At 38.2% G+C, this 19885-nt stretch overlaps 1 protein-coding gene across 1 annotated transcript in view; it reads right to left on the reverse strand.

Annotated features, from left to right (window-relative positions):
* Positions 1 to 8377: 8377 nt before the first annotated feature.
* The window catches only part of timm50 (translocase of inner mitochondrial membrane 50 homolog (S. cerevisiae)), a 43067-nt gene continuing 31559 nt past the window's right edge, over positions 8378 to 19885 (reverse strand). Inside the window, 6 exon segments of the mRNA XM_059331214.1 lie at positions 8378 to 10568; positions 10654 to 10760; positions 11273 to 11366; positions 11368 to 11430; positions 17494 to 17592; positions 18914 to 19018. Of these exon segments, the coding sequence (XP_059187197.1) occupies positions 10470 to 10568; positions 10654 to 10760; positions 11273 to 11366; positions 11368 to 11430; positions 17494 to 17592; positions 18914 to 19018 (567 nt within the window). The 3' untranslated portion in view covers positions 8378 to 10469.

Genomic DNA, 19885 nt, shown 5'->3' on the forward strand with positions numbered 1-19885 from the left:
ACACTTTCTCTTCTCCTCCTGCTGTCGCGTGCCCTCTCGGGAGGGCACACACACACACACACACACACACACACACACACACACACACACACACACACAGGTTGTTGTTAACGCCCAACACGCGGACAATTAACGCTCTTGAATCAGAGAGGAGGATCTGAGATACATATGTAAGTGTGTGTGTGTGTGTGTGTGTGTGTGTGTGTGTGTTGGGGGGGCAGCTGTATGATAATTACCCCCCCCCCCCCCCCCCCCCCCCCACTGAGCTCGACCTGTACCTGATATTACTGTACTGCAGGATGATCTCCAGATACTTTCAACTGAATGTGCATACAGTGATAATAATGTAGCATAGCATAATTAGGATAATGCAATAATAATTTATTTGAAGTATTGCATGACTACTTTACTGTTATATGTGAGTGTACTTAATAAATTGGGAGGACTCTGTAAAGTACATGTTTCTGTAGTCCAGGCTGCCTTTTATATATATATATGTATATATACATATATATATATAATTGCTGCAAGGCATTTCAATGTATTTATTTATTTATGATATGTAGGCTATATAAAAAGTAATATCTCTTGTCCTCAGATTATAGGAGCGCTCCTGTTGTTATTCCCTGTGAGCTGACAAACACACTGAAGCAGATTTATAAACAATAATCTGATTAATTTGCCTTGTTTTTAAATAAATTCTGCAGTTTTATTTTACTGTGTGAATTTTGGATTAATGAGAATAAAACAGAAACACTGCAGCTGAGCTTTCTGTTCAACTTTCTCCTGTGATTTCAGCAGCCCGAGTCACGTGACGCCAGGTAAACCGCGCGCGTGTGCACGTGTGCGTGTGTGTGTGTGAGAGACACTGTTGCTTCTTTTATTTGGCGCTCGCGACCCGCCTCGCCCTGTATTGTCATTATAATGAGGGCAGCGCGTGCCTCCGCTGGCCCTGACTTTAACCCCCCATACAGACCCCACCCACGGCACGCTTCACACACACACACACACACACACACACACACACACACACACACACACACACACAGGTCTGGAGAGAAACGGTGACAATAGAAGGAGTGTGTGTGTGTGTGTGTGCGTGTGTGCATGTGCGCGTGCGCTCTGGCGGCAGCACAAAGATTAATAATATGATATAAACCCACACACAGACTGTAAACAATGATTAAAACAATGAAGCAAAGTTGCCTCTGTCTGTCAAACAACAACAACAACAACAACAACAACAACAACAACAAACAGCAGCATCAACAGTGTACCCAGCAGTATTGAAGATAATTCAGTGTGGCATTTTAAAGAAATATAGCTTTAAAAGTTCAAGCACGACTCAGATTTTTTTATGACTTCTATTTTTATATATTCTATTCTACTAGTATTTGTATTTTATATATATATATATATATATATATATATATATATATATATATATATATATATATATTCTATTTTTATTTAATAATTATATATTTTAACTTAATGTATTTGATATATATGATTCTACCCGGATTTTTATTTTTATTATATATATTTATTTTTATTATTTTTATTAGGTATTATATATGTTTAATCCTATTCTTATTTTTTATTTTTTAATTATTATGTTATTCTATCTTTTTTTAAAATACTACAAATATTGTTTTATATTAATTAATTTATTCTATACTCATTTATTTTATAACATATTTTATTATATTCTTTTTATTTTACATCATGTTCTATTGTTATTTTTTAAATGACATATTTAATAAAAATCTCATTTTTTACATGATATAGTTTATTCTATTCTTACTTTTATGTTATATTATATATTTTATTCTATTTTTTGTTCAATACTATTTTTAGGTTATATTATATATTTATTATAATCTAATTTTTTACATTATATATTTTATTCTATTGTAATTTATTTAATATTTAATATTTTATTATTGAAATGTCTATTTTCTATGATATATTTATTCTAATCTTTTATTTTATTTTATATTACATATTTTATTCTGTTGATATTTTATTTTTTATGAAATATTTTATTCTATTTTGTAGGGCTCTATTTTAATTTTTTAAAATTGATTTGTTTTACCTTTCTGTATTATTTCAAGTTTCATCAGAAACATCAGTCTGTGTTTCTGTCTGTCAGCATCTGCAGCTTCACATTCACATTTATAACAATACACACACACACACACACACACACTACCTGCTCAGCACGTGCAGCGTCCGCTCCCTGGAGAGCATGAGGGGGGGAGACGCGTGCACAAAACACCAGGAAGCATCATCGCCATCAGAGACAATATGCACATATTCGATCGCGCGCCATCTGCTTATCGACCCCCCCCGGTCGTCAAAGACAGGCAAGCCACGCGCCCCCCGTACTCTGCCAGGGCAGGTGCGCGTACCCCTGTCTTCTGCACAAAGGCTCCGTCACTTCACTCCGTCACGCGCACGTCAAAGAACGCACGTGCCAAAAATACTAATTCAGCTTCTCATCAGAAAAATATTTTTTATTTTAGACTATTTGTTCACCCATAAAGTTGAATAATGTTGTTTTCACACACCACTAACTAACTAAATGGAATGGATTAAAAAGTACAATATTTTATATAGGCTAGATTAAAATGATATAGAATGGAAATACAAGTACAAATACCTCAATATTGTACTGAGTAAATGTACTTAGTTACTAGTTACTAGTCACGACTCATTTATTGGCCTTTTTTTTACGTCTTTTATTACAATCTGAAATAACTCTGAGATGTAGAAATATAGTGTGAGAAAATGGAGATAATCGAGTATTTTCAGAGTACTCCGAATAAAGTTTTTTCTGTGTTTGTGCCTTTTGTCCTGCGCACGTGTCCAAATGGTCTGAGAGGTGGCGGCACGAGCGTTTGTTGAGGTGTGAAACCACGCGGCTCGTGCCCGGGGAGCCCATGGGAAAGTCTCGTGAGGTGTGAACGGAGGGAGCGCGAGGAGGTGCCAACACCGACACCTGCACGGAGCATGCGCAGACCGCAGCGAGACAAACGGGAGATGACTGAGAGAATCCAAAACATTAAATATATATACACAACTAACATACCTGTTCACCTGTCAATCATGGCTAGTCTTAGTCCCGCCCCCTCGCACCAGTTCAGCCACAGAAACATTAAGACTTTTTTCATTTTTATTGATAAAAACCTATTTTTATAAAGCTGCACTTTGTCTTAAAATACATACAACTTGGAATTTACCTCTTAAATAAATTTACATAATTATTATCGTTTTAAATAAATATAGATTATCCACACATTTAAAAGGATTACACTAAATGTATGGGCCATTTATCAGCCTTTTAAATACAAATAAATGTTTTACAGTAGAACACATAAACTCAATATGTAGCTCACCTGCATATGTGTGTGTGTGTGTCTGCTGTTAGCATGTGGCTGCTGGAGGCAGATGGTCGCCTCGTAAAGCTCTCAGAGCTGCAGAGTTCCCAGCTTCACACCTCTGCAGCAGCTCGCCACTGTGGGAACGCTGACAGGAACACAAACCTTGTTCATGTGCACCAGGGACTGAAAGGAAACAGATAAATGTAATCAGTTATATAATAAAAACATTTAAATGTGAGCTGAAAACTGCTGCAGAGAGAAATCAAACACAGTTTATTAATAATATTAATACATTTATCATATGGACAATATCATTGGCCAATAGTAGATCATATCTGCATCTTTGTCTTTAACTCTTTTCTGATATGTGCCAATATTTTATTATAATTATTTTATAATAATAATAATTATTATTATTATGCATTATTTTTCCCCCATTATTTAAATGGTCAATAATTGACTGAAACAGATGTTTATTTAGTCATTTATTATTTATTTAAATGGTCATTGATTGATTCTGAAACTACAGTAATAGTGTCAAATTCATTTCTAATTTTTTTAATTTTTCTTTAATGGACATTCATTGACTGATAATGATCATACAGCACTGATGTTTGTTTATAAAAAATATTTTCCTCGCTTGAAGTTGGGGTGAAAGTTTTGGTGTGGATAAGAAGTTTAAATGAAACAACAAAACAAGTTATTAACAAGTCATGTTCAGTAATTAGGCTAAGCTATGGACTGACGTACCATTTATTATGCATTAAATTAATATACAAACAAAACAACAAACTGTGGGTAAAATTAAAAAAAAAATAGACAAAAATGTTTATATCATAATCTTCTGAACCAAACCACAAGAACTTGTATCATTGTTTTTTTATCAATATTAAAAGAGTGTTACTGTATATTTTATAATAAGAACATATATTAATAGTATAAAAATTATAAATATAAAAGTTTTGCTTGCTGCATGCTGGTGAATGTTGACCTAAACTTGTGTTTGGAGAAAGTGAGTTTAACATATTTATCAATAATGATATTATACAAATTTGACCTCCTCCTGGCTGAAAAAAGAGCCGTTAACTGACAGTTTTGGATTTTAGATAACAATGTTTATAAATCTGGTTAATACCCAAACACACACACACACACACACACACAGACACACACACACACACACACACACACACCGCCCCAGGCGTCCTTCAGGGTTTTGGCACGTGGTCGTCTGTCCGTTGAGGGGGGTCCTCGCGCCGCTTCTGTCACCTGACGGTTTGCAGGTAGGTGTGAAGCCCCGCCCCCTCTGCCCCGCGCCACTTGTTCTGTTTTCACGCGCTGCTGTTAAACGGCGTCATTAACATGACTGTAAGGGCGCGAGGTCACGCGCGTGCATGGTGCATACAGGCCATATTAACATGTTTACGCGCACATTAACTGTTGATATCAAAGAGATTCTGCAGCATGACGGGAAATCACATTAAATATTAACATTTAGTCAGCAGTGTTAATGAAATACTGTACACAGACTAATTATATACTTTTATACTTGAATATTATCATTTTATGCCAATATTTACATTTATTCTAGCCTTAGAGGAAAAATAGTAACTATTAAAACCACTTTAAGACAGATTTTGAATAGAAATCTTGATATTTTGGATTATCATTTTGGATTTATTTGACTTTTCTTGTGATTTCAGGTTCTTCAGTATATTACCAGAGTGTACTGATGATGTGTTATAGAATATAATAATATTTTAAAAAAAAATGATATTCCATCACTGGTGAGTACATGGCAAAACATTACGAATGTCTCTTAGGTCTTTTTTTATTTACTATATTTTTTTTAAACATAAAAGCACTCAAATGTAATTTGAGGTTAGAGATTATAACTCTGAATTTTCCTTTTAATTAATTATAATTTTCCACCAGTAGTGAACACACCAAAACTTACTTTTACTTTTTACCTTTTAATTTTCAATTTTAGAGAAATGGTGATGCTTTTTATTAAAAAGTAACAGGTTAAGACTACTTTTTCATCTCTAAGGTTTAACTTATTATATAATAATTGTAATATTCCTACATTGGTGAACTGATCTGAAGGAAACAGCAGCTGTGAAAGTTTCCAGCGTTTCTTTTCTTCTATCAGAAGTTATAATATCCACATAAACTTTAACAGCTTCTAATGAGCTTTTATTGAACTCTCTCTGAGCTCGCCGGTGGTCTTCTGACTTCTAACATCTCAATCTGTGAAAACAGGATTTTTAAAGTCTCTAAAACAAACAGCAGCATTAATCCTGAAGGTGATGAAGCTCTGATCTCTCAGCTGGAGCCCGAAGATCCTCTGAACCATTCATGTTTGTTTTAGAGTCTAAATCTGCAAACAGGGAAGAACAGCTTCAGCTTCTCTCTTCTGTTTCCAGGATTCACTTTACGAGCTCATAAGTCTGTTTTATTATTTGTAATACATTTTCAATAAAGAGTTTGGCAGGACTGTTTGTGTGAGGGTGTGGATATTTATTTAAGTGGCTTGCAAAAGTATTCATACCACTTTACATGAGAAATCATGGTCAATATAATTTGGCCTTTTTAAAAAGAATTTGCAGTTTTTTTAATGTCCAGTTACTCAGATTGTGAGGTCGGCCAGCTCTAAGCAGATTTAAACAAGTGCCATACTCCTTCCATTCCTTAATGATGGTTTATCTGAACTCTGTGGGATGTCCAGGTAGTTGACATTTCTTTGTAGCCATCTCCTGACTTAATACTTTTCAATGATCTTTTCTCTGAGTTGCTAGGAGCATTCTTCTGTCTTCTTATACTACGATCACATGACACATAAACTGCACTCTGGTGATCTCTATTTCACTGAGACACTGCTGCATCAACTAGCTAGAACTTTGTTGAATTAGGACAGTTACTTGAAAGGGTATGAATACTTATGCAATCATTTATTTTACATTATATATTTATAATTAATTGATACTTTGTAAAAATCTGTTTCCACTTTGATATTAAAGATGGGGTTTTTTTTTTGCAAATTCTTTTAAAAAAGGCCAAATTATATTGACCATGATTTCATGTGTAAAAGCAACAAAAGGGTGAAACTTCCAAAGGGTATGAATACTTTTGCAAGCCACTGTATATATAGTATATTATTATTTATCCAGCAGAGGCTCATTTCTACATTCTTCACTGATAAACCTGGTTTTCTAAAGTTTTTTTCACAAGTTTGCTTTGGTTGAAACTCCAGAAAAATAAAAGATAAAAGTGGAAATTATCAAAATAATAATAAAAAATATATTCCTTACCTTGAGGCAACATCTCACTTTAGTTTTCCGAATTATGACATTCAAAGTCAGAATTATGGGACAAAAAGCAAGAAAAGAAAAAAAATGAGTAATAAAACTGAAGATTGAGACGTAAAGTAAGTCTTTAAGTCAAAAAGTGAGACAATAACTGAATCTATCATTTTCATATCTTACTCTCTAAATTAAGAAGTCTTCATTTAAATGCATTTTGTCAAAAAAGTAAGAATAATTCTGGCATTTTACTTTATCTCTTACTTTTTACAAGAAGCCTTAATTTAAATTGGATAATAACTATTTTTCCGCTTTTATCATACTTTTTTACTTAAGAGTCAAATTTTTTTTAGAAAATTTAAAAAAAGTAAGATTACAAACCTGTTAAGTCGTAATTTTAATTATTTTAGTTCACAGACTAAATCTTTTAATCTATCTTTTTAGCTTACAAAGTCAGATTTTTGATTTTCTAAGTTACATAGTAAAAATAAAATCAGGCTACGTTAAAAACAAAGGTATAAAAAAAGTTTAGTTTTTTTAAATATTTAATATTTTATTTAAAATATTTATTTAATTTATTTTATATTTAAAATATTAGGCAATTATTAGGTAACATTTTAGCTTCAGTGATGGAAACAAACCAGCTCACAAAGTTAAAAAGTAAAAGATTCAAAATTTATAGTGTCAAAGTTCTGACAAACTGAAACACTGAAACTCCATGTAAAAATTTCATGACAATAAAGTCATTAAATATAACAAGTCAGAATTTTGCGGTAAAATATTTACCTGCCACATTTGTGTTTATTTTTGTTTTGCCTCAGAGGTGTTAACTGAGCCGACACCTTCAGCAGAGAGAGAAGAAAACAGATTTAGTGGGTTCAGCTCTGCAGGGTTTCAGCTCTGCAGATTCCTGAGGTTTGGCCTCACTTTGTTTCCATTAATTGTGCTACAGTTTTTTCCTTTAAACTCTTAAAAACGGTTTGTTTTCCAGCTGCATGTGTTATGCGTTATATTAATCAAGGTAACGGTGCGTTTTATTTGGTCGCCTGTCAGTGACGTCATATCCTGTTTGTACGGAGCGCTGTGGTTTTTTAACAGAAGCTGCAGAAATGAGACTCTCAGGTCTCTAAACTCAGAGACCGAAGAAAACCAGCTCTCCTGACTAAAGCTAGTTCTTGATGTTTTTAAGGCAAATACAAACTCTACAAGACCCTGCAAGAGAACACATTTCTCTGTTCTTAACTGTATATTTTGGCAGAAAATTTTTTTGTGTGGTTTCCAACAACTATTGAGTGATTGATCAGAAATTTGGATTTGAATTTTAGGTGTTGTGCAGTGGGAGAAGTTCTCACAAGTTCTGCACTTGAGTTTCTTGTGAAGTAGGAAATGTAGTGGCCAGAACTAACTTTCTTGTTCTTGCCACCTTGAAAAAAAGAACACATTTCTTTGTTCTTATGTGCTGAAATAGACAAGTGATTATTGGAAATTATTTGGCATTATACGTTTGTTTCAAGCGGAAACTGGACAGAAGTGAAGCATCGTAAACAGTGAAGGAAAACCTGAAGTAACCTGAGCAGCAATAAAAACTATTAACATGATTTATATTACTGGAAACATGGAGCACAAAGATTCCACCAGTGAGAGTCGAAAACATTCACAAGAAAACATGAAATAAGTGAAAACAGCATGTTGGTTTGTTTGTTTTATTGAGGAAGTCGATCAACATGAGTCACAGAATCTCCAACAAACACATGAAGAACGGCAGCTGAGCACCTCCTCTCTCTGGATGGCTGTTTTCTCTCCGGAGGAACGCGACGACAGAAATATCTCAAAAATAATAAAAAAAACAAAGATCAATCCACCGGGGTTGGGGGGGGGGGGGGGTCCAACGATAAAAACACGTCTGAGTAATAAATATTGTATGTTTTTATAGAGAGATTATGATTTCTAGTTTATCTAACAACGCCCTTAAAAGGTACAGCGCAACAATTTACATGAAATAATCTCCGTTTGATGAACAGAATGCGACAAAAACTGACTCTTGGCCTGTCCACTGATATCTGTGTAAAAGACTATGGACGTTTCTTCAGGTAAATTCAGAGGATGTGACGTTTATGTTCACTGCCTCTCTTCAGCTCCCCCGATAACCTAACGTTAGCTTAGCATAGGAGTTACCAACAAACGACCTGCAGACACCAGAAAGTCTACATTAGTAATTCCTTTCCAACAGCCACGAATTTCTACAATCCCAAAACGATGCAAAGCAGTCACAGCCAACTACCCTGAGCTAAACTAAGCTAAGCTAAGGTTAGCCAGCTAGCTGAAACTAAGCTGCTCTGCATGGTGTTTAGGGACGGGTACTGAACTCGATACTTTTAAGGGTACCGACAGAATTCTGTTGCTACTATCAAGTCCTGATTCACGTGAAATCAATCGGTACCTGAGAGCATCTGGTTGAAACAGGAATCATTGTTTTAAAGCACGTTAGCCGAATGTTTTGAAACAAAATCTATGCTGAAAGTTATCGGACACATTTGCTGCTACAATTTTGTTATTATGAAGAGAGTAAAGTACAGAAAAAAGATACCAAATTCCAGGTAACTGTATTAGTACCTGCATCGGTTCATGTAAACAGTACCAAAATGCTGTAGATTGCTTCGTAGTGTTTGCTGATCAAGTCATTTGAAAAAAAGCAAGCTAATAAGTATCAATAAGATGATACATGAACTTGAGGCCAGTCGGTCATGTTCAGTCTGTCGTGTCATGTCGTTGCTCGTGTCTTGCACTTCTCGCTAATGTCTGCAGACTGACTGCATTTCACAAAATGTCCAGCGGTGTCAGTAATAAGGACATTTTAAAGTTACACATTGTACCTTTAATGCTGCAACAAACGCTCACTATAGCAATAAATGTGGATCAATCCACCGCTTAAAATAGCCCCACAACAAATGCACTATTTCATCCTGTTTGTTTTATAAAAACTCTCTACTTTACTAAAAAATGAAACTATATATTTGTGTTTTTAAAGATTTAGTCAGGATTTAGAGTGACAGATGGAGGGACTTTGGGAATCTGTGGACGATAATAAACTGATCGTTTGATGTGAAAATGGGAGATCAGAACTAAAGAGACTGTATCCTTCATGATGCTCCTCAGCGGCTCAGCTGCCGGTCCAGTCTTCACTATGGCAACCAGCCGGGGCAGTTACCTGTCCACGTCGCCGCCACAGCACTGGACAAGCCGACCGTCTGACATATTGAATAAACTCTTAAGAATACTATTTATTGTTTATCTTTATTTCTTATAAACAATATCCATTATTTTATCTCCAGCAGCCTGTCAGCACACACGCAGAGGAATAGAAAATAAAATTAAATACACATTCTGCAGGTGTGGTACAGGACAGAGCGCTGATCTCAGGTCAGATCCTGCGAGCGGCGAGGCCGACCAGAGTCGGAGGGCTAATCTCAGACCCGCCTCCAGACCGCCAACAACAAGAGTTCATCCTGACCTGGATCCTCTGCCACTAGTCTTTTTTTTTAACCAATCAGCAGCTTGATGACCAAAGGGATGGGGCCGCTGATGCCCTGCCTCCAAAAAAAACAGGAAGTGCCTCTCATTGGTGCAGAGGACGGACAATGTTCCAGCACCGCAGACCCGCCCACTGAGACGTGATTGGTTACGGGGCCCGCTCCCCTCCCCCTCTCTCCTCTGGCCCCTCGCCTCAATGCAGATGGCAAGCAGGGCTGTGATTGGTGAAAGTGTGAGAGGGGGGCGGGGCTCACTGCTGTTTGGAGCGCCAGAACCGCGAGGCGATGGTGCCGAGAGAGAGTCCCTGTTTCTTCTGCTGTGAGAGCTCGGCCAGACGCTGCTCCTCCTCCTGACGGACACACGGACGGACCAATCAGATCACTTCATTCAGAAACATCCAGGTCAACCAGGGTGCGTTTGATTCGTCCTCCTACCTGCGCCAGCTGAGCCTGTCTGCGCTTAAACGCCTCGATCGGGTCGTCCTCCAGAGCGTAGTTCTCCAACACAGAGCGCACGTCGTCCACGCCGCTCAGTGCGATCGCTGCCGGGAGGAGGAGGAGAATGGAGGAGGAGAAGGAGGGAAGTGGAGGAGGGAGAGGGAGAAGGAGGAAGAGGGAGGAGAGAAGAGGAGGAGGAAGAGGGAGGAGGAGGAGGAGGAAGAGGGAGGAGGTGAATAAAGAGGAGGGAGGATGGAGAGGAGTAGGTAGACGGGTGAGGAGGGTGAGAGAGAAGAGGGAGAGAAGGAGAAGAAGAAAACGAAGTAGGGTGGAGGAGAAGAAGGAGGAGGGAGTGGAAGAGTTTGGGTGGGAGGAGAAGGGGAAAGAAGAGAAAGAGGAAGACGTGAAGGAGGAAGGAGGACAAAGAAGAAGATTACGAAGAAAGAAGAGGAGGTGGAAGACGAGAAGGAGAAAGAAGAGGACAAGTAAAGAGAAGAGTAAAGTTAAACAGTGAGCTTGGTTAAAATAAATACAAAGTCAGAGCACTCTCTCTGGTGGATGGATGGATGATAGAAATAGTGGGTCTGCCTGTGAGACTTTTATTTTGGCGTCTTACTCTTGAGGAAGTTGGCAAGGTCGTAGAGCGTTCTGTCCTCAGAGTTCCCGTCCCATTTCTTCAGAGCCATTCCGTTGAACGGCTGCAGGCTGAACGGCCTCCCGCTTACAGTCCACCACGATCACTTTACTGGTGTCCCGGTTCAAACAGGACACGTCCTGGACAGACACAGAGACACGGAGACACAGGGACATGACTCAGAGGTCTCAAGTCTGACTCATATTTATTCTGCTACATATCAAATGACTTATTTTTAAAATCACAGAAAAAATAAATAAAAAGACACTTCTGTTTGTTTTTAATAGTCCTCTGTTGACCTTTTTAAGGGAAAATCAAACACAACTTTATTATCTTAATGACTCTTAATATTCAAATTAAAACACACAAAACACACACACACTTTCTCTGCATGCTCCAGCTGGTGACTATTAGCGTGTGCGTGTGTGTGTGTGTGTGTGTGTGTGAGACAGATGGAGAGGGACGCTGCTCGTTGTCTCCATCACCACGCTCATCTGGTGCCCACCCCCCACTGTGTTGGTACTGTGTGTGTGTGTGTGTGTGTGTGTGTGTGTGTAAACCCCAGCGGACACATTTGTCCATCCTCCCCACAACCAATGAATAAATGGCATCTGTCTTCATTTAGTGTGTGTTTGCATGTGTGTGTGTGTGTGTGTGTGTGTGTGTGTGCGTGCACAATGCAGACACACACGCACAGTTATACAATAATGGTATTTAAGTACATTCTGCTTAAGTTCTCACTTAAAATAGTTTAGTGTTTAATTAAAAACTTATCACTGAATTCAAATATAAACATTATGTCACTTTTCACTCGTCATTCTCTTTCAGCCGATCACAACAAAGCACACAGAAACATAATCTGTACATAATACCTCTGACAAGGAGGAAGAGAGGTGGAGGGAAAGTTGAAGAGGAGGAGAGGGAGGAGAAATAGGAGGAACAAGTAGGAACAAGTAGGAACAAGTAGGAAGAAGAAGAAGAAGAAGAAGAAGAAGAAGAAGAAGAAGAAGAAGAAGAAGAAGAAGAAGAAGAAGAAGAAGAAGAAGAAGAAGAAGAAGAAGAAGAAGAAGAAGAAGAAGAAGAAGAAGAAGAAGAAGAAGAAGAAGAAGAAGAAGAAGAAGAAGAAGAAGAAGAAGAAGAAGAAGAAGAAGAAGAAGAAGAAGAAGAAGAAGAAGAAGAAGAAGAAGAAGAAGAAGAGTAGATGAGAAGGAGGACAACAAGGAGCAAGGGGAGAAAAGAGAAGGAAGAGGAGGAAGAAGAAAGGGAGCAGGTGGAGGACATATAGGGGGAAGGAGGAAAAACAGGGAGGAAGAAGAGGAGTACAAAGAGGAGCAAGAGGAGAAAAAAGAGGAGGAGAAGGAGAAGGAAAAAAAGACGAAGAAGGGGTATGGGAAGAAGAGGAAAAGAGGAGGAAGAAGATTACTTCACCTGAGCACTTGAGATGTTGTCAGACTTTATAAAAACAATTGCAGTTTTACAACCAGATGTAGTTTTCTTTTACTTTTTAATGCTTTTCACAGAGGACATGTTCAACGTGAAAACTGTCCTTACTCCCCCTGAATCATAAATGAGAGCAGAATTAAAGCTGCAGTTTGCAGTTTTCTGGGAGTAGCTGGATTCTCTGTATCACAACATCAACTTGAATCTATCTCAACAGGTTCCCAGTAATGTGTTTGAGACAAATGTACACAACATTTGTTTCTGTTTTATTCTGAAACTCTACATGAATGTCTGTCCTATTTTTTCTGACTCTGAGACGACATACTGTGACTCAAGGTTTTGGTCGTTCTGCTTGGGTTAGAAAAAACATTAACTGTTGTCTGTGTCTGAGGTCACACTCTCTTTTAGACTTTCTATTTTAGGGGTTTTCTTTGAAGTCCTTACTGTTGCTACCAATGCTACAAAAGCAACCTTTTCTGCAGGATTTTGGACCATTAAATCAGACTTTCACCTTCTGAAGACATGTGAATCTCTCTCTGAAAATTACATTTAACTGACCAAGAGGAGGTGCAGGAGTTACTAATTTCCTCTCAGAACACCTGAATTACAACATGTGGTTAAGTTATTTTGGAATTCCTGCCTTACGATAAAAAAAAATCAATGCCTTCCCCAACTATAGAAACTAGGGATGCTCCGATCAATCGGCCGATATGGATCGGTGATCGGTGGCTCTCAAAGTGTCGATCAGAAAAGCTGATTGCGCGTGCATATACATATACATATATATATATTTATTTATTTTTTATACTAGACTATTTTTTTCCGCGTGACGTAAATTATATGAGACTGTTTTTCTGCTCTCATCATGAATGAAGCTGGCAGCATGACTTCCCCGGTCTGGAATTTTTTCACAGTTTCCGAAAAAGTTGTAAAACTCGCTGTTTGCAAGACATGCGACGCCGAAATTCCAAGAGGTGGTAACCAACAAGAACAATTTAATACAACTAACCTTATCCGACATTTGAGAACGTGCCACACAACAGAATACGGCGAGTATGAGAAACAAGCCCAGGCAAAACAAATCCCAAAGACACCCGTCATTCAGCTCACCGTAAGTGAAACATTTAGATGCCAGGAGCCTTACAGCAGGGACAGTAAAAGGTGGAGGGATATAACAACAAAGCTTATGGAATTCAATGGTAAAGGCAGTAAGTGGCAAGTGGCAGTAAACTGCATGCCTCTTTTTGTTTAAAATGATTTTGAAGCCTTTTTTGCCTCACTTGGGGAGTAAGGCAAGTGAATTAACTAAATCTTATTTATTTTTATTTTATTTCATCTATTGCTCTTGACAGGGCATGTAATGTTTACACAAATAAAAAGCTGATTGTGGTACATAAAGATCTGTATTGTATTTATTACTTACTTTAGAACATGTTTATGTATAATGTTATGTTTATATGGTTTTAACACTTTAGGTGGTGCACAAGGCTAGATTGCAAATACAGGAAATTGAGGATTATTATTAATCTCCCATCGACTCTGTGATCAGTGATTGGTATCGGCAGATTTATGATTCCTGTGATCGTTGATCGGAGCATCCCTAATTGCAACACATAGATTTAATACATACATGTGACAAACACGAGATATATTCCACCGACAATGAGCATCAAACTCTGCAGGAAAGCTGCTTCAGTTTGTCACGTTGTTATGTTGTTTTTTTAAAGACGTGTTAATAAATGCAGCTGTTGCAGGACAGTGGCTGGCCTGCAGTCTTTTAAACACACAGAGTTCCATCAATGAAAGGTCATGCACCGACAACTTCTCTCTCCGCCTCTGTGAATGGCTGAATTTGTATGAAAATGCCACTCGTCAAATCTGCTGTGTGATGTTATTGGCAGGAGCCATCTGTGGCTGCAGCCTCCGTTTGAAGATTCATAATAGAAACGACATCTAATGCTGTGAAGAGCAGCAAGAACACAAGAACACAAGCCTCGAAAGAAATCTGCAGCGCATCTAAAGCGGCTGGTTTTCTCAGGGTAGAACCTCTAATGCATAAATAAATAAAGACATGATTTTTTCATCGTCTCCTGCCATAAAAAGTAAAACATGGGGGAGAGGGGGGAATCCCGCTCTCTGCACATGTACAGCAGGACGGAGTAAAAACAACAAAGTTTAAAGGAAGACATTTAATCCAACTGTTGTGTTGCGCTTCTTCACCAGGCAACAGCTGACAAACAATAAGACGTCTGCCACTCAGATGCAGGGCAGCAAACAATAGCTGCAAATTGGTCAGGTTTACGAGGCTGAGGAAGGCTCAGGAGGAATTAATGGGATTAAACCATAAACACGTTGTTGTTACAACATTCCTCGTGCGATATCAGACCGTCACCGTCAGACCGACACGCTGCCGTCTCAACACATTGAAATATAATGAAGACAGAACACAGCTGTTAACAGATCACATGCTATCGGTCAGTTTTTATTATGCTGTCTGTCACAGACGAGGTTAGAGTCCTCCAGAGTGTGGGAGTTACCAAAATAACACCTTTTAAGATTTGATTGCATTCTCCACACAGTTTGGAAGACCTCTCCTTCTATAATGTGCAGAGTGCCCTCGCCTCTCTGCTCCAACACTTCATTGCTGCCAAAATAACTTGGCAAATAACTTAGAATCTGAGAAGTGATTCAGAAACATTAAAGGGCAGTTTTCTGCTCAGCGTGTTTCCATGTGTTCTACAGTTCTACTGTTTGTATGAAACACATTGAGTGAAGTCTGACACATGCCCTTGAGTGATAGGAGTCAGAGTCGAGTTTGAAAAAGACAGAAATTTGGAGGTGTTGAGTTATAAAGACTTCTGTGGTTACAAACGAGTCATGTTGAAGATATGTCTGGAGATAAAACAGACAATTAAGATTCCCTTATCAGTCCGACAGGGAAATTCAACCTCTGCATTTAACCCATCCTTTTTTTTTTTTTTTTTGAACACTCAATGTCCAACAACTGATCTCACATCACAAACAGCAGTTTGATCAGGCCTGACCAGTAAGACCAGGACATAATAACCTTTAAATATCATCACCTCCAAATGTTTCCTTTTGTGCTTAGAAGTAAGAGTGCCTCCCTGAAATGCTCACAGTAGATCTACAAAAGCACGACATATGTCATCACATGCATTTTGGAACTCAACAACAATGTAGTTCATGCTTCTTAATGATTCAAACAACTTGTTGAGATCTAGAAATGTGTTCAAATTTTCATTTCCACTTTTCATGCTGACATCACGAGGGCTAAAACGATAAACTCCTTGATATGACTATATTCTGTTCAGAGTGGAAAAGCCTCTGAAGCAGCATTTTACTTCTTTCATTTTGAACACTTGAAGCTGCTCCACTGTGAGCAGGTTGTGTTTGTGTGCTTGTATGCTGCAAACTTTACATGTTGTAGTTTCTTTGAGGTTTGAACTGCCCTGTATGACAGTATTTGGATTATAATGGTAGATGGCAGAAAATGCACATCCATAAAACAACATTAACCAACTTTCTCCTGACATATGTAGCACTAAGTCTCATCGGCATATGGAGCATTAATAACTCTCTCTTAGCATCTGTTGCTGTCTTGGCGTTATGGAGATGAGATGATAAGTGTGTCTTCTTTCTGGGAAGTAGGTTAACCAGCTCCTTAAAACCTCCAGACTGCTCGTCAATAAAAACCCAGAGATGACAGTTGGAGAGAGACAGAAGGAAGAAGAGGAGGAGGAGGAGGGAGGGGGGGTAGAGAGAGGGAGGGAGAAACATGAAGGAGGGAGTCAAAGAAATGGAGCAAAGGAACTGAGAGAGGAGGGAAGGAAAGGAAAGAAAGAAGGGAGGGAGGTGAGATAAGAGGAAGAGGAAGAGGCGAGGGGAGAGAGGGGGAGGAGGCAGAAGGTTAATGAGGCCTGAGAGGAGACAGAGGGGAGGAGGAGGGAGTGAAGGAGCAGGAGGAGGGAGGGCTACTATGGGGAGGAGGAGGAGGAGGAATCAATGTCTGCAGCAGAAGGCCACGGAGAGCCGACACGGGGGTTAACGTGTGAGTTTACAGGTGTTTTATCAAGTTTATTTATTAAATGAAGACAAAAAAACTATATTAAATTACTTAATGAAATATCCAATAAATAATAAACAGGAAACGTGATTCTTTGGTCAGTTATTAAACTGTTCAGAGAGGAGAGTGATGTCATGCAGAGTATCTGGAAGTGTTTATCATCATTTACAGCATCTCAATAAGTTAAAATATCATAGAAAAGTTTATTCATGTCAGTAATTCATTTCAAAAAGTGGAAATAACACTTTATATAGATCTATTACAAACAAAAGTAAACATTTCATGTCTTAATTTATTTAATTTCTTCTAATTTGAATGAGTATGGCTTACATTTATGAAGACCTAAAATTCAGTGCCTCAAAAAATTTGATGAAATTTCAAAAAGTATGTTTAATATTTAAATGTTGGCCTCTTAAAAGTATGTCCATTTATATGATTCAATACTTGGTTGGGGCTATTTGACTTGAATTACCGGAAATTGACTTTTCCATCATATTCTAATTTATTGAGATGCATCTGTATAGGCATATATTTTATGATCACTGTAAAACTTTAAAACAGAAAAATCTACAACCAATAAAAACAATGTTACAATATTAGGCTAAAAAATGTGCAGACAGAGAGAGATGTGGCAATGACAACTGCACGTCTGCAGAAAAACAGTAATGTCACTGCGTACCTTGACATGGTGCCCCTCCATGTAGTGTGTAGCATCTCTGAAGAGACGATACATGACGAAGCCCTGAGGGTCGATGCTGTCAATCAGAGGATACGCCGTCTGCACACACATAACATCATCATTGCCATAGTTTTGCATTATATTCATTTTTATTTATCTTTGTATCAGTTTTATCTAGTTTTAAGTCATTTTATTGTTATCACTATCTATTCTTGTCTTCTTCTTCTTATCTAATTTATAATGTATTTTTACTACAATAACTCTTCTGAAATGTTTATTTTCTTACATTTTTTTAAATTACATTTGAATCTTTTTTTTTAATTGATTTTGTGCATCAGTCTCTAGTTTTTAAACTGCTTTCGTCTTTTCTCAGTTATTTTCTGTCTTCACTTGTTCTGTCGATCATCTGTGAAGCACCTCGACCTGCACTAATCTGTTTGTAATAAAGCTTGATTTATGGATAACACATTGTAAAATTGTAATATCAAATCAAATTAAACCAACTGTTCTAACTTTTTTTCCTCATTTTGACTCAAATTCTGATGACTCAGCTAAAAGATTTGAGCTTCTTTATTATGAGAATCTGATGTTTTTCTGGTATATGTGGAGAGAATAATGTGGAGATTCATCAATAAAATCTTATAATAATTAACAAGCAATAGACAAATTAGTAAGTGCAGTTTGTGCTGCAGGACTGACTGTGTGTCTGTGTTTTTTGTGCGTTTGTTGTGACTGTAAACAAGTCGACACACTTCACACACAAACAGAGCAGAAAGCTGCCTGACGACTCTGTTAGCATCTGAAAGGACGGGGCAGAACCAGCGACCACGAGTAGACAGAAACACTTCACTGTGTTTATTACAAACAGCCGGACACACAACATGTCCTCACTCTTTAAAGGCTTGAAACAAACACACTGTAACATGTTCATCAGGCAGCAGCAGTGTTTGTGCGCTTAGCTATGCTAACTGGCTGCAGCTTTGATCTTCTCATTCAGCTTCTGGAAACGCTGCTTAGAAGAGTATTTTCCAAAATGTTGAACTCCTCCCTGAACAAAACGACCTCGTTAATGTTAAATAACATCAAATTAAACCTGCTGCAGTTTACTTTCTTCGGAAACTTGGTAATAAAAAATCACTTTTGTGTGACTGAGATCAGCTTTATTTTCAGAAATTAAAACTAAATTAAAACGCAGGGCGCTCGTTAAATCGTTAACATGTTATTTAACGAGTCTTAAAGTAAGAGTTTCCTCTAGCGGCTCTCTGTGAAGTAAGCAGCTGCACATAGAACAGAAACAACAAATCTGATCGGATCAAACAGCCGTCAGCTCACATCAGCATGACACAGAAACCTCTCAGGGCTTTTTTAGTGATAAACAAAACTTTAGATTAAGAGGCCAGTGAGTGTGTGTGCACCTCACCATGCCGGTCTCTGCAGTGAAGATGACGATCTCGTAGAGTGGTGCGAGCTGCTGGAACAGGTAGTCGATGCCCGGACGCTTCTTAAACCTCCAACCGGTGGACAACTGAAACAAGAAACCTAAGTATGTTTTCTTTAAGAAATTGTCAAATATGCACCGTTTATCACAGAAAGTAAACATAGTAAAAACAGGCATTATAGTCACTGTGAAGACATGATTGATTCTGCTGTGATCAACGGTCACGTGACATATTCACTGAAAATCTGTTTACACAGAGCAGAGAGGAGAGGACAGGAGAGGATGTTTACACAGAGCAGAGAGGAGAGGACATGAGAGGCTGGAAACATACAAACAGGAGAAAATTTATTTTGTACATTTTTAAGTAAAATGCATCGATCTTGTGCACTTTCAGAGCTAAATGAGAGCAAACAACTCACATAATATTTTCACAGTCAGGAGATACCGTCACATAGAATCTTTGTTATCCTACTTGTTACGATGCTGCTGTTAGCTGGCTGGGGGGAGTCCGGGGGCATGCCCTCGGAGGAGGCCACCACAGTCTAGGTAATTTATGGGAAACACTGGCGCACGTGTGTTTGTGTGCGAGCATCGGGGTGAAGCTTCGCCACATGGACTACATAGATCAGACGAGAATTGTAAACGTGCAACCATGTAGAGTCAAAAATGGCACGCTGTCATGTAAATAGGACAAGATATATAGGATGGCAACCTTAAATGACTTATTTTGTGATATGGCGCAACATAGAAAATAAAATTAACTTGATCGTCAAGAGGGGCGGATGGTGCTGTTGGGGGGGGTGGGGGGGTGATCGCTGATAACTAAGATAACGGCTGATATTGTGCATTTTTGCTGGACTGAAAATGGACATTTTTAATGGTGGAATTATGCACTGATTTTGTACCTCTGCCTGTGTGTGTGTGGCAGAAGATACAGTTATTGTTTAGTTCCAC

This window comes from Centropristis striata, chromosome 4 (assembly GCF_030273125.1).
Source record: "Centropristis striata isolate RG_2023a ecotype Rhode Island chromosome 4, C.striata_1.0, whole genome shotgun sequence".
Classification (NCBI taxonomy): domain Eukaryota; kingdom Metazoa; phylum Chordata; class Actinopteri; order Perciformes; family Serranidae; genus Centropristis; species Centropristis striata.